Raw genomic sequence first — 22,253 nt, forward strand, 5'->3', positions numbered from 1 at the left:
AGAAAACTATGTTGAATATATGAATTAAGAGGAATATTAGGATATATCCTCTCACTAATCAAATGTAATAAAGATTATCGACATGATAAGAGTGTCACAACAGAGATGGTGTGGACATGTGTTGAGGATGGATGGTGGGGAGGAAGTGAGTAGGGCTTGGAAGGAACCTGTTAGGGGGAGAAGATCAAGAGGAAGGCAGAAAATTAGATAGCGAGATAAGGGGAAGTATGCAATGGAGAGAAGAGGTTTGGTGTAAGAGGATGCTTTTGATCGAACCCATTGAAGACGGCGCATCAAGCAACCGACCCCTTAATGTAAGGATAACGATGGGGAAGAAGATTAGGAAATCAACACTAGAAATGTTTTACAGGGATTATCAAAATCTTTTTAAAAAATTATTCTATTAAGTCTCGACTATCTCAAATAATTTCTATTAATAAAATTGAGGTAATTTATATCACATTTGCTCAAGATATTTTTTTTTCTATTTTTATAAAGGCAATTTTTATACTTTTATTTTTCAAAAAATTCTTATATTCATTATATGACTAAAATCCTTTTCGAAAACTCTACTATTAAATCATGGTTATCTCAAATAGTGTTAAGTTATTCTCATCATTTATTTATTTCCTTATTTCCTTTCCTCACTGGGCTATTTTTCCCCGTTGGAGCCCTTGGGCTTATAGCATCTTGCTTTTCCAACTAAGGTTGTAGCTTGGCTAGTAATAATAATAATAATAATAATAATAACATCCTCTTTTAATATCTCAGTTGCTTAACATTTGATTCCTGAACTAACACTGCAAGCACAGAACGTTTGATGGCTTTACCAGTTCGCAATGTAACTTGAACCTTTGGAGCCCTTTGAGTGTCCACCATCCTTTAATTATCCCTAACGTTTCCAAACGTTTCTCAGATCTTCCTTCTCTCTGTCCTCACTCAAAGCTGAAGCACTGAAATTACTTTGATGTTCCTTAATGAAAGAAAAAAATGTAGACTCTATGCATTAAACCTGGAGATTTCTCAGAATGTTCCAGATAACATTTCGCCATGCTTTTAACGTTTGTTAACTGTAATTAATTTTAACACTTCATATACGTATCGCTGAAAAATTAGTGTTTGTTATAATTCTCTCTCTCTCTCTCTCTCTCTCCTCTCTCTCTCTCTCTCTCTCTCTCTCTCTCTCTCTCTCTCTCCTCTCTCTCTCTTATTATGTTAATATTTCATATACGTATCCCTGACAAGCGTTTTCTATGATACTCTCTCTCTCTCTCTCTCTCTCCTCTCTCTCTCTCTCACTCTCTCTCTCCTCTCTCTCCTCTCTCTCTCTCTCTCTCTCTCTCTTATTAATGTTAATATTTCACATACGTATCCCTGACAAGCGTTTTTTTTCTCTCTCTTCTCTCTCTCTCTCTCTCTCTCTCTCTCCTCTCTCTCCTCTCTCTCTCTCTCTCTAAATGGTTAAACCAATTCACTTTACCCAAGGGCAAATGAAGTCTCCATGAATGGAATAAAAAGTCTTTGAGGACATCCAAAATCCTTGTAACTCTCTCTCTCTCTCTCTCTCTCTCTCTCCTCTCTCTCTCCTCTCTCTCTCTCTCTCTCTCTCTCTCTCTCTCCTTCTAAATGGTTAAAACCAATCCACTCTACCCAAGGGCAAATGGAGTCTCCATGAATGGAATAAAAAGTCTTTGAGACATCCAAAATCCTTGTAACTCTCTCTCTCTCTCTCCTCTCTCTCTCTCTCTCTCTCTCCTCTCTCTCTCTCTCTCTCTCTCTCTCTCTCTCTCTCTGTCCACTTTTTTTATCTCCATGCATAATATTTGTTCACACGTTTACGATAACGATAGGAAATGTTTTTTTCTTCTTGTTCATATAAATGCGTTAATAATTGTTTGCGTTCATATCTCTAGAAGGTTACACGAATCTTTACATAAGTATTCCCCTCTATATAATTGTTGATATGCAGCAGATCTATTGTTGTGTGTCGAAACTGAGTTGCTTATTACCTGTGTACCTTATTTTATATTCTAATGTTTCACTGTTAAAATATTTTCATAAAAAAGGTAAAAATCCTGGAATAAATTTTACCAGGCATTTACCGTTTTAAAAAACGGATATATTGACGTAAAGGAGTGATATTACGGTCACCAGCCCGTAAAAGATAATAACAAAATAAGGTAAGAATTACGGTCGCCTGTATTTTATTGAAACATGGCTGGAAATGGTATATTTTCATGGAGAATTTCCGATTAAATTTACGGTTTTTTTAACAGTGTAATAATAGAAAATCTTCTTTATTCAGCAATTATAATATCTCGACCTTTTAGGTTCCTAAACCTTCAGACTTTGGCACCAGAGTTATTTAAGATATTTTTATATCATTGTCAGGATGTTCAGGATAATTTTCTTGACAGGATATCAGACCCATATATGTTCGTACACTGGGCGTGAAAGGAGTCAATGGGGAGTATGTCAATTTTTAAAAATGGGGTCCTTTTGTTAGCAGGAGGTTCTGGCAGATATAGGAGTTTAGGAAAAAGGAATTATTATTATTATTATTATTATTATTATTATTATTATTATTATTATTATTATTATTATTATCATAACTTTCTAAGCTACAACCCTATTTGGAAAAGCGGTATGCTATAAGCCCAAGGGCTGCAACAGGGAAAATGGCCCAGTGAGGAAAGGAAAACGAAAACTACAAGAGAAGTTTAAAAGCAATAATAACATTAAAATAAATCTTTCATATATAAATTATAAGATATTCAAAATAACGAGAGGAAGAGAAACAAGATAGATTAGTGTGCTCGAGTGTACCCTCAAGCAAGAGCTCTTCAAGTATTAGGTTACGAGGCAGTAAAGTCAGGTATTAAATGAAGGTAAGTTGACATCAAAGGAGTTGAAATAATACGATTAAGAAGTAAATGCTGTGATCAAGAATAAGGGAATGGATCTGAGAATTAGATTTAGAGGAGAAATTTAGTATTAGGGGAGTGTCTATTAGAAGACGTTGGCTAATGAATAAAATCATCATAGAGTGAAGGATGAAAAGGGGTCTACGGTAGCTGAAGAGAACGACGTTGTTATAGAGAGTAGTTTTGGGACTCGTTGCAAATGCAGTACTTAGCGATGTAAGAATTACAGACATTTGTTCAATAATAAAAACGAAAACAGGAAATTTAAATTATATTCATTTGTCCATATCATGAATAGTCAAATTACATCAATATTTAGGACAAATTTTACAATACTCCTCATTTAAAATAATATATATTTAAGAAGTACTGAAGCACCCGTCAAATTTGGACATTTGTATGGCAGTGAATGATAGTTTTGGCATTAGGATAAACAATGAGTACATCATCATCATCATCATCATCATCATCATCATCATCATCATCATCATCTTCTACGTCTATTAACGCAAAGGGCCTCATTTAGATTTTGTCAGTCGTCTCTATCTTGAGCTTTTAAATCAATACTTCTCCATTCATTATCTCCTGCTTTCTTCACGGTTCATAGTCCTCAGCCATGTGGGCCTGGGTCTTCTAACTCTTCTAGTACCTGGAGGAGCACAGATAAATATTTGGTAAATTATTTTTAATTTGGAATAATGAGATATTTGCTTCTCAGTGTAATGAGATCACTAGACTTTTGGGCACTCGTATTACAGTGAATGATAGTTTTAGCTTTAAGATAAATAATAATCAGATGGAAAAAAATTATTATTATCGATTGAGAATGAATACGAGATATTCACTTCTCAGTGCAAGTGAATTCACCAGACTATTTTGGCTAATCGTATGACAGTGAATGATAGTTTTAGCTTTAAGATGAATAATAATCAGATGGAAAAAAATTACTATTATCGATTGAAAATGAATAAGAGATATTCACTTCTCAGTGCAAGTGAATTCACCAAACTATTTTGACTAATCGTATGACAATGAAAGACAGTCTTAGCATTAAGATGAATAATAATTATATGGAAAAAAAAAAGTTTATTTTTAATTAAAAATTAATAGGAAGAATTTCTTATCAGTGATAGTGAAAACACAAGACTATTTTGGCTAATCGTATGACAGTGAATGATAGTTTTATCACTAAGATGAATAACAATTAGATAGGAAAAAGTTTATTTTTAATTGAAAATGAATAAGAGATATTCACTTCTCAGTGCAAGTGAATTCACCAGACTATTTTGACTAATCATATAACAGTGAATGATAGTTTTAGCATTAAGATGAATAATAATTATATAGAAAAAAAAATGTTTATTTTTAATTGAAAAATAAATAAGAGATATTTGCTTCTCAGTGCAAGTTAATTGACCAGACTAATTCGAATGAATGATCAATGACAGTGAATGATAGTCTTAGTATTAAGATAAGTAATAATTATATAGAAAAAAAAGTTTATTTTTAAATGAAAAAAAAAATAAATAAGAAATATTTGCCTCTCAGTGCTAGTGAATTCACCAGACTAATTCAAATGAATGATCTATGATAGGGAAAGATAGTCTTAACATTAAGATGAGTAATAATTATGTGGGGAAAAAATTTCATTTCTAATTGAAGAAATAAATAAGAGATATTTTCTTCTCAGTGCAAGTGAATTAACCAGACTAATTCGGATGAATGGTCTATAAAAGAGAAAGATAGTCTTAGCATTAAGATGAGTAATAATTATATAGAAAAAAAAAAGTTTATTTTTAATTGAAAAATGAATAAGAGATATTTGCTTCTCAGTGCAAGTGAATTGACCAGACTAATTCAAATGAATGATCTATGATAGAGAAAGATAGTCTTAGCATTAAGATGAGTAATAATTATGTGGAAAAAAAATTATTTTTAATTAAGAAAATAAGAGATATTTGCATCTCAGTGCTATTGAATTCACCAGACTAATTCGGATGAATGATCTATGATAGGGAAAGATAGTCTTAACATTAAAATGAGTAATAATTATGTAGAAAAAAAAGTTTATTTTTTAATCAAAAAAAATAAATAAGAGATATTTGCTTCTCAGTGCTAGTGAATAACCAGATTAATTCGGATGAATGATCTATGATAGAGAAAGATAGTCTTAGCATTAAGATGAGTGATAATTATGTGGAAAAAAGTTTATTTTTAATTGAAAAAATAAATAAGAGATATTCACTTCTCAGTTCAAGTGAAATGAGACTCAGGAACAATACGAACCCATTCAGAGCATTTCATTGTTGCAAGAAATAACACCGAGAAAGATATTCAATCAGGAACTATGGGAGAGAATCCTGCATCGAGATATAACGACTTAATCCCGTCAAAACATCTCGGCGTTACATTGAAATTCTAATCAACTCAAAATAACATCCATTTAGAGGAGACAATGGGCTGTTCACTCAAGAGTTAATCCAAAGCTTCCATTGGCTAAGGACCAGGATGCACGCTTTGTTAGAGCCAATTAACTAAATCGTGTCTTTGAATGCGGATGAAAACTGAGGTTGTATTGTTAGCTTATTAATTAGAATGTCAGAAACGATCGCTTTTGATAACTTTCAATTCTCGAAGTTAGTGTCTTTTGTGTGAATATTGCAAGAATAATTTTTTGGGACAAAGGAGGTTTAAGTATTTTGATAGTTAATTTCCAAGAAAGATTACTGGGGAAAATAGCATAATTGTTGTTAGGAAGATTTGTCGTACAAAGAAGGGATAAGTATTTTGAGAGTTATTTTCCAGGAAAGATTACTGGGAAAATAGCATTTTTGCTATTAGTAAGGTTTTAGATTTGTGGTACAAAGAAGGGATAAGTATTTTGATAGTTATTTTCCAGGAAAGATTACTGGGAAAATAGCATTTTTGCTAATAGTAAGGTTTTAGATTTGTGGTACAAAGGAGGTTTAATTATTTTTATAGTTAATTTCCAGGAAAGATTACTGGGAAAATAGCATTTTTGCTATTAGTAAGGTTTTAGATTTGTGGTACAAAGGAGGTTTAATTATTTTTATAGTTAATTTCCAGGAAAGATTACTGGGAAAATAGCATTTTTGCTATTAGTAAGTTTTTAGATTTGTGGTACAAAGAAGGGATAAGTATTTTGATAGTTATTTTCCAGGAAAGATTACTGGGAAAATAGCATTTTTGCTAATAGTAAGGTTTTAGATTTGTGGTACAAAGGAGGTTTAATTATTTTTATAGTTAATTTCCAGGACAGATTACTGGGAAAAATAGTATTTTTCTATTAGAAAGTTTTTAAATTTGTGGTACAGAGGAGGTTTAAGTATTTTAATAGTTAATTTCCGGAATGATTACTGGGGAAAAATAGCATTTTTCTATTAGAAAGTTTTTAAATTTGTGTACAGAGTAGGTTTAAGTATTTTGAGAGTTATTTTCCAGGAAAGATTACTGGGAAAAAAAGTATTTTTCTATTAGAAAGGTTTTAGATTTGTGGTACAAAGGAGGTTTAAGTATTTTGATAGTTATTTTCCAGGAAAGATTGCTAGGAAAATAAGTATTTTTCTATAAGAAAGGTTTTAGATTTGTGGTACAAAGGAGGTTTAATTGGTTTTATAGTTAATTTCCAGGAAAGATTACTGGAAAAAAAAAGTATTTTTCTATTAGAAAGGTTTTAGATTTGTGGTACAAAGGAGGTTTAAGTATTTTGATAGTTATTTTCCAGGAAAGATTACTAGGAAAATAGCATTTTTGCTATTAGTATGGTTTTAGATTTGTGGTACAAAGAAGGTTTAAGTATTTTGATAGTTAATTTCCAAGAATGATTACTGGGAAAATAGCATCATGGCTGTTAGTAAGTTTTTAGACTTGTGGTACAAAGAAGGTTTAAGTATTTTGATAGTTAATTTCCAAGAATGATTACTGGGAAAATAGCATCATGGCTGTTAGTAAGTTTTTAGACTTGTGGTACAAAGAAGGTTTAAGTATTTTGATAGTTGATTTTCAAGAAAGATTACCTAAAAAAAAAAAAATCTTTTAGCAAGTTTTTAAAATTTTGGTACAAAGAAGGGTTAAGTATTTTGATAGTTATTTTCCAGGAAAGATTACTGGGAAAAATAGCATTTTTTTCTATTAGAAAGTTTTTATAATTAGAATGTCAGAAACGATCGCTTTTCATAACTTTCAATTCTCGAGGTTGGTGTCTTTTGTGTGAATATTGTAAGAATAATTTTTTGGGACAAAGGAGGTTTAAGTATTTTGATAGTTAATTTCCAAGAAAGATTACTTGGAAAATAGCATTATTGCTGTTAGGAAGATTTGTCGTACAAAGAAGGGAAAAGTATTTTGAGCGTTATTTTCCAGGAAAGATTACTGGGAAAAAAAGTATTTTTCTATTAGAAAGTTTTTAGATTTGTGGTACAAAGGAGGTTTAAGTATTTTGATAGTTAATTTCCAGGAATGATTACTGGGGAAAATAGCATTTTTCTATTAGAAAGTTTTTAGATTTGTGGTACAAAGGAGGTTTAAGTATTTTGATTGTTAATTTTCAAGAATGATTACTGGGGAAAATAGAATAATTGCTGTTAGTAAGTTTTTAGACTTGTGGAACAGAGAAGGTTTAAGTATTTTTGATAGTTAATTTCCAGGAATGATTACCTGAAAAAAAAAAAATCTTTTAGCAAGTTTTTAAAATTGTGGTACAAAGAAGGGATAAATATTTTGATAGTTATTTTCCAGGACAGATTACTGGGAAAAATAGCATTTTTCTATTAGAAAGTTTTTAAATTTGTGGGACAGAGTAGGTTTAAGTATTTTGATAGTTATTTTCAAGGAAAGATTACTGGGAAAAATAGCATTTTTCTATTAGAAAGTTTTTAAATTTATGGTACAGAGTAGGTTTAAGTATTTTTATAGTTAATTTCCAAGAAAGATTACTTGGAAAATAGCAATTTTGCTATTGATAAGCTTTTATATTCGTGGTACAAAGGAGGTTTAAGTATTTTGATAGTTAATTTCCAGGGAAAAAAATAGAATTTTTATATTAGAAAGTTTTTAAATTTGTGGTATAGAGAAGTCATAAGTATTTCAAAAGTTATTTGACAGGAAAAATTACGTGAAAAAATAGTATTTTGTATTGGTAAGTTTTCTAAATTTGTGGTTCAAAGGAGGCATAAGTATTTCGACAGATAATTACCACAAATTATCGTGAGAAAAATAGCCTTTTTCTATTAATAAGATTTTATCTTTCTGCAAGATTTATTGAAATTTGTTCAAGGTTTTTCTTTTGAATTTTGCTATGCAAAGATCAATTTGTTGACTTAATGCTATTGCAAATCTGTTCATCATCATCTCCTCCTACACCTACTGGCGCAAAGAGCCTCGGTTAGATTTCGCCAGTCGCCTCTATCTTGAACTTTAAAATCAATACTCCCTTCATCATCTCCCACTTCACGTTCATAGTCCTCAGTTATGTAGGCCTGGGTCTTCCAACCCTTCTAGTGCCTTGTGGCACCCAGTTGAAAATTTTAACTAATCTCTCTTGGGGAGTGCGAAGAGCATGCCCAAACCATCTTCATCTACCCCTCACAATGATCTCATCCACATATGGCCCTCGAGTGATCTCTCTCATAGTTTTATTTATTAGAAATATCAAATTTCCACCTCATAGAAAGTAAGTTAATATTGAATTCCATGAACTTTTATTGATTATAAAAAGATTTTTAAACAGCTATGAATGCTTGAAATAACTCACTCTACCCAAGAGCAAAAGGATTCTCTGCGGAAGGACTCAAAAGTCTTTGAGACATCCAAAATCCTTGTAACACACTCTCTCTCTCTCTCTCTCTCTCTCCTCTCTCTCTCTCTCTCTCTCTCTCTCTCTCTCTCTCTCTCTCTCTCTCTCTCTCTCGTTAGTCAAGAATTATATCCTTGACATAAGGACTTCCTGCCTAGTCCGTCTTCGATGGAAATTGTGATAGAACGACTGATTATCTTATCCTAGAAATACGTGCCCTAAACACAGAACAAATTTTGCAAAATGGGCCTAGATCAATTCTCTCATACACACCATTTCCTTCTGTCCTATCTATATCCTAATGCAACTAACATCATTTTATTCGAATTAGAATACCTTTACCTTCAAAAGTTCAATCTTGCAGCAAATGTATTTTATGTTGAACAGGCTGACATAAGTCTCTTTTTTTAGTTTATAAATGATATATCGTTTTTTTCTGTTTTTTTTTAAATATTTGATTTTAGTTGGTCATTATATCTCCTATCGTTTATTTATATCCTCATTTACTTTCCTCACTGGGCTATTTTTCCCTGTTTGAGCCCTTGGACTTATAGCATCTCCCTTTTCCAACTAGGCTTGAAGCTTAGCTAATAATAATAATAATAATAATAATAATAATAATAATAATAATAATAATAATAATAATAATTATTATTATTATTATTATTATTATTATTATTATAATGATAATGATAATGATAATGATAATGATAATAATGATAATAATAATAATAATAGAAATAATGATAATTATTATAATTATTATTATTATTATTATTATTATTATTATTATTATTATAATGATAATGATAATGATAATGATAATAATGATAATAATAATAATAATAATAATAATAGTAATAATGATAATTATTATTATTATCATTATTATTATTATTATTATTATTATTATTATTATTATCATAATCATTATCATTATCATTATTATAAGGATAATGATAACGATAATGATAATGATAATAATAATGACGACAACAACAACAACAACAACTAAGTTCCATGACAATTTCAGATCGAGATTGATGACAACTGGGAGACATGTTACGGCGACCTTACTTTCAACCCTGGAAAGTTCCAGGATCCAAAGAGGCTCATTGAAGAACTACGCGTAAGCATCAGCCAATGTTTCCATATTCAACTTATTGTATTTTCTCTCTTTATATATCCCAACAAGGATATTCCCATTTCATAGAGGCAACGTTCGTTAACACCCTTTTTTTTAAAATGGAAACATTTCCTTGTTCAAAACGTTTCCAGAGGTGAGGTTGAGGTCAAAATAGGCCAGTTTTAATGACCGAATCATAGATAGCAAACAGGATGCTGGCTGTAGTTTTCGCTTAATATTCTGTTTGTTTTCATTTAGCGGGATATGAAAAATAAATAAAGCTGCAAATGGATTTAATTAGCCAGGGGGGTTAATGTTTTTGCAGTTATGGGCTCAAATATAAAATAATCGTAAACAAGTTGTTCCCAAGAGCAGTGGTTTTGTTTTAGTTTGCCTGCTCTCATGCATGTTTCTTACCAAAAATAACTTAAGCTTTTAAATACTTGATATAATTCAGTTTATTTTCATACACTCCAATATGAACCAAGTTTGAAGTCTCTTTGACAACGATGTCCAAACTTATGGCTGATTACGGGAATTGGACATTTTGCTTGACCGTGACCTTGACCTTTGATTTTGACCTTTGAGTTTTGACCTTGACCTTTGAGTTTTGACCTTGACCTTTGAGTTTTGACCTTGACCTTTGAGTTTTGACCTTGACCTTTGACATTGACCTCCCAATATTTAATCATTCATATTTTTTTACATAACAATTAATTTTTGCAAGTTTCATTAATCTACTATTAAAATTATAGCCAGGAAGCCGTTCACAAACAAACACACACACAAACACAAAAAGGGGGTAAAAAATTGTAACCGACTCAAGTCTGAAAACAAGTTACTTGTCATTGAAGGCCAAAAAAAAGAGGTTTTCGTTTAAGAAGCAAAATTCCATATGATATGTTTCCTTTTTTTTTCATATTAATTAGGACAAAGGTTTTCGAGTGACACTTTGGATCCATCCTTTTGTGAACGAGGAATGTCAATCATTTGCAGAGGGAGACAAGCAAGGATATTTCATCAAGGTAGGATATTATATTACATTATTATTATTATTATTATTATTATTATTATTATTATTATTATTATTATTATTATTATTATTTATTTGTGTGTGGACGCTAATTGTCCTATTATAAAAGTTTCTGTCAAGATCTTAATTGTGTGAAAAAAAAAATGTTTTTTAAAGACAATTGTTTATGATGTAGTTGGCGAGGAAACTTTACTTGCTATTTCAAGGATTAAATTATATATATATATATATATATGTATATATATATATATATGTATGTATATATATATATATATATATATAAATATATATATGTATATATATATATGTGTGTATATATACAGTATACATATATATATATATATATATAGTATTTATATATAAATATATATATATATATATACATATATATTTATTCATATATATACATATATCTATATGTGTGTGTGTCTGAGGTTGCCTTTTTTCCTATAAAATATTTCTATATTATGATATAAGAAAAAACAGTAATTATCTATGAGAAATTTTATGGAGCTAGCTTACAAAATCTCAATTTTCAGGAACATTTCATCATCAGCGAAAAATTGACGTTTCTTATACACTATCATTAACTAAATTGATATAAGGACATTAAGACAATAACAGTAATATTCCACATCATTCACAGGACGAAATGGGCATCACACAAATAACCTCCTGGTGGCAGGGTTCAAGAGCTGGTCTCATTGACTTCAGCAATCCTGAAGCTGTCAGCTGGTGGACTCAGAAGCTCCTAGACCTTCAGGAATCCACAGGAGTCGATTCCTTCAAGTTTGATGCCGGAGAAACATCCTGGATGCCAAAGTCCTACGTTCTGAGGAATACTGACCAATGTTTTTGGCCTAATGTCTACTCCAAGAAGTAAGGAATTTAATTCGTTCATGCCAGTAGAGCCAATATTATTATTATTATTATTATTATTATTATTATTATTATTATTATTATTATTATTATTATTAGCTAAGCTACAATCCTAGTTGGAAAATCAGGATGCTATAAGCCCAATGGCTCCAACATTGAAAAATAGCCTTGTGAGGAAAAGAAATAATGAAATAATGAAACGATATGAGAAGCAATGAAAAATTAAAATAAAATATTTTTAAAACAGTTACAATATTAAAACAGATATTTCATATATAAACTATAAAAAAGACTGTAGAAGTTAGAACCTGTATTGAATCATTAAGGGTAATTCGAATTAAATTTCTCATTGCAGCAGAGCAAAAAGTTATTTGGGATTTCCTGAAGACGTCATTAGTTTTTGTCTTTTGGCTTTTCACCTATTCATTATACCACTTTTAACTTAGCTGTCCAGCTTCTTCAACTCTTCTCTACGTTATAATGTCGCTTACGTTTATGAGTTAAGTCTTTTGGTTGGCCATAAGAGTTTAAAATGTACCTCTGTAATATGAATAAAAAATTATTATGTAATACCTCAACTTGGTGAAATAGTTTGTGAATATCTATGATCAACAAAGCTGTACTAGTCAGGGTCACCGATACTTGTTTTGTTTACTGTGAGCTATCAGACTGAAGTTTCCCATCATCACTAACCTTCAGTTGGCCAGCGTGGTGATAAAAATTGGCCAGACGTTAAAGATGAATAACGACATGTCTGTGGTCTTTGTCCTGAAGTGGACAAAAAAGAGCTGCATTGGTTTTGGTGGTGTTTGGTTGCTGTATATATATATATATATATGTTTATATATATTTCATGTGTGTGCGTATATGTATATATATATATATATATATACAGTATATATATGTATGTATATACTGTATATGTATATATATACTATATTTATATATATATATATATATATATCATATGTATATATATATATCATATGTATGTATATATATATATATACAGTATTTACATATATGTGTATATATATGTGTATATATTTATATATATATATATATATATGTGTGTATATATATATATATACAGTATATACATATATATGTGTGGCTGTGTGTATGTGTAATTCTGCAAAATCTTAACCACATTCTCTACTCATCATATACAACTCCTTAACATTCCGAGTCCAAGTAAAAAAGTAACTCCCTTTCATGAAAAGAGAGAAATTTACTTCCTCAAGATCACATGCTCCAGCCTCAATCATTCCATAATGACCTCAAAATCAGCTTCATGAAAATAAAAAATAAAATCTCCATAATCTCTCTCTTGATGGTGTTCAGCGTATTGGCGACTTTCAAGTCAAATTCTCTTTGATCTTACGCAAAAAAATATTGATTCAACTTTTTCACTTTTGATACGAACTTAGTTGAATAGAATTGTTTTTATTTTTATATCGTCTGATCTTCTTTGCTTAGTGGAACGGATTTGAAGTCTCGAAGGCTCGTTATCAAAGCCTAAAATTTCGTGTGAAGGATCTAGGAATGGTCAATGTGGGATTATTTTTATAAATGCTTATACTCGGAAATCGGGTTTTTTTTACCTATATCTACGAAATGATTTAAACGCTAAGAATTGCATATATATATATATATATATACATATATATATATATATATATGTGTGTGTGTGTGTGTGTGTGTTTGTGTGTGTAGATTACTTTATTATTTCCTTTCATGATATAGAAGTATTTTACGATAGTCAGATTTCCTTTTAACAATGATGATTGGAATAATAACACTCACTGTAAAAAGGAATTATATTAATATCTGCTTGGTTTTCAATGAATGATTCCCGACCTTCTGGGTAATGTTAGATTACCATGACAGGTCTTGGTAGATAGATAAATAGACAGACATTCTATCTTGTTAAGGAACATGTTTCTCCAGCGCATTTGCGTTACCAAACTCAAACAAGATTGCCAACCAGTGTTAAGCAGATCTCCCTACACGAACCTCATCATGAAACTGTAATTTACTAACGACTTTCTCCCAAGATTCGTCGGAGGCCTGACAAAGTTTGGCAGGATGATTGAGACGCGAGTGGGGAGGGGCACCCAGGAGTATCCTGTCTTCGTCAGGATGCTAGACAAAGACTCCGTCTGGAGCGAAGAGAATGGATTAAGGACACTGGTCCCGTCTCTTCTTCATTTTGGTAAGAAGAACTTCTTGACATGGATCAGTTTTGGGGGAGAATTCAGCTTCTAAACTTGCTAGTTCAAAGTAAGTTAGAATTAGATGATATTTATTTTTTCAATTTGCTGGAGAATTAGGGTTTCCAAAATTGGATATTTAAAGTAATTTATGATGAGGTGGTATTTATTGTTTCAATTTTGGGGAGAATTAGGGCTTCCAAAATTGCATTTCTAAAGTAATTTAGGATTAGGTGGTGTTTATTGTTTCAATTTGGGGGAGAATTGGGGCTTCCAAAATTGCATTTTTAAAGTAATTTAGGATGAGGTGGTATCTATTGTTTCAATTTGGGGGAGAATTTCAACTTCCAAAGTGGCTTGTTCAAAGTAATCTAGGGTTAGTTAATATTTATACTTTCACTTTTGGGGATAATTTCAGCTTCCAAAATTATTTTTCAAGTAATTTAAGATTACGTGATATTTATTGCTTCGATTTGAGGAGAAATTCCACTAACAATGTTAATTATTTAAAGTAATTTAGGATTATGCCATATTTATTTTTTCGATTGGGTGAAAATTCAGGATGAGATGATATTCTTTCAAATTGAGAGAGATTTTCAGCTTCCAAAGGTGATTGATTAAGCAATATAGGATTAGATATTTATCATTTCAAATTGGGGGAAAATTTTAGCTTCCAACATTGCACATTTGTGGTTTTTAAGATTCAAGTAAAAATAGCCCAGTGAGGAAAGGAAATAAGGAAATAACTAAAATAAAAGAGAAGTAATGGACAATTAAAAGGAAATAGTTTAGATAATAGTAACAACATTAAATAAAATAGTTTAAAATCAGTAACTACATCAAAATAGATCTATCACATATAAACTATAAAAAGAGACTTATTTTAGCCGATTCAACAATTTTAGACTTCATATGGAACAAAATAGCTCATAAATCATCATCCTCATCATCATCATCATCATCAACATCATCATCATCAACATCATCAGCATCAACATCATCAGCATCAACATCATCTCCTCCTCCTACGCTTATTGAAGCAAAGGCCTCGGTTAGATTTCCCCCAGTAGTCTCTATCTTAAGCTTTTCAATCAATACTTCTCCACTGATCATCTCCCACTTCAAGCTTCATAACCCTTGGCCATGTAGGCCAGGGTCTTCCAACTCTTCTAGTGCCTTCTGGAGCCCCGTTGAAAGTTTGGTGAACTAAGCTCTCTTGCCCAAACCATCCCCATCTATCCCTCACCATGATCTCATCCACATATGGCATATGTTCTCTAGTCTTGGGTAGTGCCATAGCCTCTGTACCATGGCCTTCCACCGTCTTGGGTTAGAGTTCTCTTGCTTGAGGGTACACTCGAGCACACACTCCTATCTTATTTCTCTTCCTCTTGTTTTGTTAAAGTTTTTTATAGTTTATATAGGAGATATTTATTGTTGTTACTCATCTTGAAATATTTTATTTTCCTTTTTTCCTTTCCTCACGTAGCTATTTTCCCTGTTGGAGCCCCTGGGCTTATAGCATCCTGCTTTTCCAACTGGGGTTGTAGCTTAGTAAGTAATAATAATAATATGACACGCCAGTAATCTCTCTTATAGCTTCATTTCTGAGTTCGTATATACGTTATCCTATATAAACTAGATACTACGGCAGTGTTGCCAGATGGGTTTCTGTAAAAATCCCCCAAAATAACGCTAAAATCCCCATTTCCACAAATCTATATAAAGATTAACTAAGTTTGGTTCCCTCTTCATAGAAATGTGTACAGAATATCCCCCATTAGACACCCAAAATCCCTAAATCTAGGGATAAATCCCCATATCTGATAATCTGGCAACACTGATACGTAGAATCACTAATAACAATGCTTCCACTAACAGGTGTAATGGGTTATCCCTTCGTCTTACCAGACATGATTGGAGGCAATTCTTATGATCAACAACCGAGCGAAGAACTCTTTCTGAGGTGGGCGCAAGCAAACGCCTTAATGCCAGCAATGCAATTTTCCATATTGCCATGGCGTTATGGTGTTGAGGTATGTGATCGAAAAAACAATTTATTATGATTTTTTTTTTTTTTTTATGAAATTTTTGTATGAGGAAAAAAATAAGATATTGCCCTGGCGTTATGGTGTTGAGGTATGTGATCGAAAAAAAACATTTAGATTATGATTGTTTTTTTTCTTTTTTTTATGAAATTTTTGTATGAGGAAAAAAAATAAGATATTGCCCTGGCGTTATGGTGTTGAGGTATGTGATGGAAAAAAACATTTAGATTGTGATTTTTTTTTTTTTTTTTTTTTTTTATGAAATTTTTGTATGAGGAAAAAAATAAGATATTGCCCTGGCGTTATGGTGTTGAGATATGTGATGGAAAAAAACATTTAGATTGTGATTTTTTTTTTTTTTTATGAAATTTTTGTATGAGGAAAAAAATAAGATATTGCCCTGGCGTTATGGTGTTGAGGTATGTGATGGAAAAAAAACATTTAGATTGTGATTTTTTTTTTTTTTTTATGAAATTTTTGTATGAGGAAAAAAATAAGATATTGCCCTGGCGTTATGGTGTTGAGGTATGTGATGGAAAAAAACATTTAGATTGTGATTTTTTTTTTTTTTATGAAATTTTTGTATGAGGAAAAAAATAAGATATTGCCCTGGCGTTATGGTGTTGAGGTATGTGATCGAAAAAAAACATTTAGATTATGATTGTTTTTTTTTCTTTTTTTTATGAAATTTTTGTATGAGGAAAAAAATAAGATATTGCCCTGGCGTTATGGTATTGAGGTATGTGATGGAAAAAACATTTGGATTGCGATTTTTTTTTTTTTTTTTTTTTTATGAAATTTTTGTATGAGGAAAAAAATAAGATATTGCCCTGGCGTTATGGTGTTGAGGTATGTGATGGAAAAAACATTTAGATTGTGATTTTTTTTTTTTTTTTTTATGAAATTTTTGTATGAGGAAAAAAATAAGATATTGCCCTGGCGTTATGGTATTGAGGTATGTGATGGAAAAAACATTTGGATTGCGATTTTTTTTTTTTTTTTTTTTATGAAATTTTTGTATGAGGAAAAAAATAAGATATTGCCCTGGCGTTATGGTGTTGAGGTATGTGATGGAAAAAAACATTTAGATTGTGATTTTTTTTTTTTTTTTTATGAAATTTTTGTATGAGGAAAAAAATAAGATATTGCCCTGGCGTTATGGTGTTGAGGTATGTGATGGAAAAAAACATTTAGATTGTGATTTTTTTTTTTTTTTTTTATGAAATTTTTGTATGAGGAAAAAAATAAGATATTGCCCTGGCGTTATGGTATTGAGGTATGTGATGGAAAAAAACATTTGGATTGCGATTTTTTTTTTTTTTTTTTTTATGAAATTTTTGTATGAGGAAAAAAATAAGATATTGCCCTGGCGTTATGGTGTTGAGGTATGTGATGGAAAAAACATTTGGATTGCGATTTTTTTTTTTTTTTTTTATGAAATTTTTGTATGAGGAAAAAAATAAGATATTGCCCTGGCGTTATGGTATTGAGGTATGTGATGGAAAAAACATTTGGATTGCGATTTTTTTTTTTTTTTATGAAATTTTTGTATGAGGAAAAAAATAAGATATTGCCCTGGCGTTATGGTGTTGAGGTATGTGATGGAAAAAACAATTTTATTATGGTTTTTTTTTTCTTTTTTTTTATGAAATTTTTGTATGAGGAAAAAAATAAGATATTGCCCTGGCGTTATGGTGTTGAGGTATGTGATGGAAAAAACATTTAGATTGTGATTTTTTTTTTTTTTTTTTTATGAAATTTTTGTATGAGGAAAAAAATAAGATATTGCCCTGGCGTTATGGTGTTGAGGTATGTGATCGAAAAAAAACAATTTTATTATGATTTTTTTTTTTTATGAAATTTTTGTAGGAGGAAAAAAATATGAAATTTTCATAAGAACTGTATTATACAAAAATATATCTTGCTCTATTCTAAAGCTGTATCATGTTGGTCTTATGCCAACCAGGATTTTTATAGCTTGTATGGTCAGAAAATTCTTTCCATTTTGATGGTATTTTTGGTCAAATATGACTCATTTTTCAATTGGCAAATGTGCAAACTGAAATGGAGATGTTTACGTTGAAAATTAGCCTATGTTTCTGTACCAATTCCTATAATTTACTGAAAACAAAGTTAAGTGTGCTCATAGTGTTGCAATAAAGCTCTCTCTCTCTCTCTCTCTCTCTCTCTCTCTCTCTCTCTCTCTCTGTGCAAGCATCTGATAAAAAATTTCTGAAATTCGGTGCTATACAAAATTAAATTGACGTAGCAGTGTTGGTCTTCCATCAAACGGTAAACGAAAATGTGTTGAGACTCTTTGACATCAGAAATCACTTCTATTAAGATATATCTTGAGTATATCGTGAAGTAAGAAGCTTAATATCGAATACCTTAATTAAAAAAATGGCTTTAAAGCGTGTGAATTGGGTGAAAACATTTTGATATTAATTATTATTTTTACCTGTGACTCATCTCCTAAAGATTAATAAGATTTATCTACATATCACTTTGAATTCGTGTCAAATCCTACACATTCATCGAGACTTTTGAGGTATTATTTATTACTTTTTTTTGAGGGAGGGATTCCTCAAACTATAAATGTTTGATTTTTGGCAAAACTTGAAATTTATTGGGTAAGGAAAATACTGAAATAATACTATCTTTATACTTTATAGGTCTTCTCCGGGGAAGAAAATTGTTTTTACTCGTGATGAAAGTGACAGAAAGCAATTATGAGTATTTTACACACACACACACACACACATATATATATATATATATATGCACCCATATATATTTAGATATGTATACATATATGTATATATATATATATATATATATGTATATATATATATATATATATACACACATACATACACCCATATACATATTTACATATATATTTAATTTATATACCTATATATATATATATATATATTTATATATATACATATATATATATATATAATATATATATATATATATATACATATATATATATGTATATGTATATATATGCAAATATGTGTATATATATATATATATATATGTATATACACATATATATATATATATATATATGTACGTATATATATGTTATGTACTGTACACACACACACATATATATATATATGTGTGTGTGTGTGTTATATACATATATGTGATGTGTATATATATATATATATATATATGCTTATGTATATGTATGTATGAACAGAGAAAAATGGGCTCTCCAAATCCCACTTGTATGAGGAATTCCTACAATTCTTAGTTATGTTCACTATCATTACCTTTCGCCTATTTTTCAATTCCTCTCATATTTCGAAGTTTTGCTGAATAGAAAATAAACGTTAAAGTTTATATTTTCAGTCACATCAAGTTATACTTCTTCCTACAATTAAATTTCATTACAATTCCCTTCGTATGAAATAAGTTACGTAAAGCCTTCTTGAAAACTAGATGCACCTTAGTATAGCCTTATAAACAGTATCTGTCTCTCCCCAGATGACAGAACGATGCAAGACAGTAACATCACTTCACAAACAGTTTTCTCCCCTGATAATCTCGCTCGCTGAAGAAGCAGTTCTCAAAGGGACCCCCATTGCTCGCCCAACGTGGTGGCTTTGTCCTGAGGAAGATATTTGCTTAACTGCTGACCAACGTAGGTTTTAGAATGTCCATTCAGATTCTATTTTTGAATTCATTCCAAATCGTAGATCTTTAGGAATTGCTATTCCAGTTGGAATTGTTTTTGATTTTGCATATTTTACTTTAGGAAGTTAAGTTGTGGATGTTGTCTAGCTTTGGGTGGTAGATAAGGATAATATATCATGTTCATTAAGCATGGCATATTTCTTTTATTCATTAAAGATAAGGATAATATGTTTATCAGGCTCATTAAGGATGGCATATTTCTTTTATTTATTAAAGATAAGGGTAATATATTTACCATGCTCATTAAGGATGGCATATTTCTTTTATTCATAAAAGATAAGGATAATATATATATATATATCATGCTCATTAAGGATGACATATTTCTTTTATTCATTATTTAGGATGATATATTTATCATGCTCATTAAGGATGGCATATTTTTTCATTCATTAAGGATAAGGATAATATATTTATCATGCTCATTAAGGATGGCATATTTCTTTTATTCATCAAAGATAAGGATAATATATTTGTCATGCTCATTAAGGATGGCATATTTCTTTTATTCATTAAAGATAAGGATAATATATTTGTCATGCTCATTAAGGATGGCACATTTCTCATATTCATTAAAGATAAGGATAATATATTTACCATGCTCATTGAGGGTGGCATATTTCTTTTATTCATTAAGGATAGATTGTTTATATTCATTAATGTAGATATAGTTCCTATATTCATTGAGGATACGTATTTTATATTCCTTTAGGATGATATACTTTTTACACTTCTTATGGATGATATATTTCTCATGCTTATTAAGGATATCATAATTATCATGCTAATTAAGGATGTCATATTTCATATATACATTAAGGAGGATATATTTCTTACATTCCTTAAGAATGTTATATTTCTTACAATTAATAATAATAATAATAATAATAATAATAATAATAATAATAATAATAATAATAATAATAATAATAATTCATTAAGGATGATATATTTCTCAAGCTTGTTAAGGATTGCATATTCCCTTTAAATATTACGGAGAATATATTTTATATATATATATATATATATATATATATATTAAGGAGGATATATTTCTTATATAAATTAAGGAGGATATATTTCTTGTATTCATTAAGGATAGCATATATATTATCCCTTTAGGATTATATTTTTCTTACATTCCTTAAGGATGATATATTTCTCAAGCTTATTAAGGATTACATATTTCGTATATACATTAAGGATGATATACCTATACCAAGTCTATATAATATCTACTTCTCAAGAACTAAATATAATACATCTTGCAATTAGGATGCAACTCCAGCAAATGCATAATCGAGTCTGAGCAAATTTCTGGCTGTAATTTCAGTATTCTGGAAGCGTTTGAAACGTCATAGATGTTGACTGATCAGAGAGCCGATATTGATTTTATTTTCATTGAAGCATCTTTTTTACGTCTAATAGAACTTCTAATTAGAGATCAGTGGTGAAATTCACTGTATTTCTTAGTGCAAGCGGCCCACCTGAATGCTCTTCCATTTGACTGTCAATAAACTGCCTCTTTTTTCATTAATGCACTGTATATTTTAGTCCAAGCGGCCCACCTGAATGCTCTTCCATTTGACTGTCAGTAATCTGTTTCTTTTCTTATTCTTTACTCTTCTATGCCAACAGAGTTCTTACTGGGGAATGAAATTCTGGTGACCCCAATAGTCCACGAAGGCTCCAACATACTCAGAGTTGTCATTCCTCCAGGCAACTGGAAGAGGGTTGATACAGGATACTACTACCAGGGACCTCAGGTCTATTCCCTAGAAAATATCACCCAGGATAGCATCATCTATTTTACTAAAGAGATTGAAAAAGAACTTTAGTGATAGTTTATTTTACTTTTTTGGATATGCCGAAGGATTCTACAAATTAGGGTTTATTAAAAATATTCAGTATGGTTTAATCATTTTCATATTTTACCAGTCAAGTTCTTCAGTTATATACTGACCTACAAGAGAAAGTTTATTCCTGTGCAAGTATAATCATTAAATCAAAAATCATCAAAAGATGCCTTATTTTACTTGAGACAATAATGTAGCACTTGTTCAAGCTAGGGATGAAAATCATATTATTTATTGCAGAGGAGCTAAAATGCTAAAATGGAAAATCCGAGAGCATAAGTTTACGTAAAAGCAATTAGAATATGAACTTAAGCGTCAATATATGTTAATATATTTCTATCCTAATAAATATGCATTACACAATATTTATATCAATTATAAAATACAAATAATCGAGGCCAACTATGTATATACCATGTCACTCTTTTCACCATGTACCAAACATTTTGGTAATCACTTGATAAGAGATAAAACTGGCAAAGACCAAATACCTTGTTTTAGTCTTCCTGTGGTTTTCTGCATAGTGTGGATACAGTAGCGTGTCGAAAGGGTGTGTATATACTAGGTTGGTTTGCTCTGAGCGATCAGACAGAAATCCCCCACTCTCATCAATCTGCACTGCCCAGTGTGGTGATGAAAACAGGC

At 30.6% G+C, this 22,253-nt stretch overlaps 1 protein-coding gene across 4 annotated transcripts in view; it reads left to right on the forward strand.

The window, feature by feature from the left end:
• Nucleotides 1–22,086, forward strand: part of LOC137629398 (myogenesis-regulating glycosidase-like) — a 75,048-nt gene extending 52,962 nt beyond the window's left edge. For 3 of the 4 annotated variants that reach the window (XM_068360641.1, XM_068360640.1, XM_068360642.1), the window contains 7 exons: nucleotides 9,773–9,868; nucleotides 10,795–10,890; nucleotides 11,545–11,777; nucleotides 13,835–13,992; nucleotides 15,872–16,026; nucleotides 19,543–19,699; nucleotides 21,391–22,086. In XM_068360641.1, the coding sequence (XP_068216742.1) occupies nucleotides 9,773–9,868; nucleotides 10,795–10,890; nucleotides 11,545–11,777; nucleotides 13,835–13,992; nucleotides 15,872–16,026; nucleotides 19,543–19,699; nucleotides 21,391–21,590 (1,095 nt within the window). In that variant the 3' untranslated portion in view covers nucleotides 21,591–22,086. The remainder of the gene's footprint in view (nucleotides 1–9,772; nucleotides 9,869–10,794; nucleotides 10,891–11,544; nucleotides 11,778–13,834; nucleotides 13,993–15,871; nucleotides 16,027–19,542; nucleotides 19,700–21,390) is intronic. The other variant, XM_068360643.1, reaches the window with a different exon arrangement.
• The last annotated feature ends 167 nt before the right edge of the window (nucleotides 22,087–22,253 follow it).

The sequence above is a fragment of the Palaemon carinicauda genome, chromosome 37 (genome assembly GCF_036898095.1).
Source record: "Palaemon carinicauda isolate YSFRI2023 chromosome 37, ASM3689809v2, whole genome shotgun sequence".
In the NCBI taxonomy this organism is placed as follows: Eukaryota; Metazoa; Arthropoda; class Malacostraca; order Decapoda; family Palaemonidae; genus Palaemon; species Palaemon carinicauda.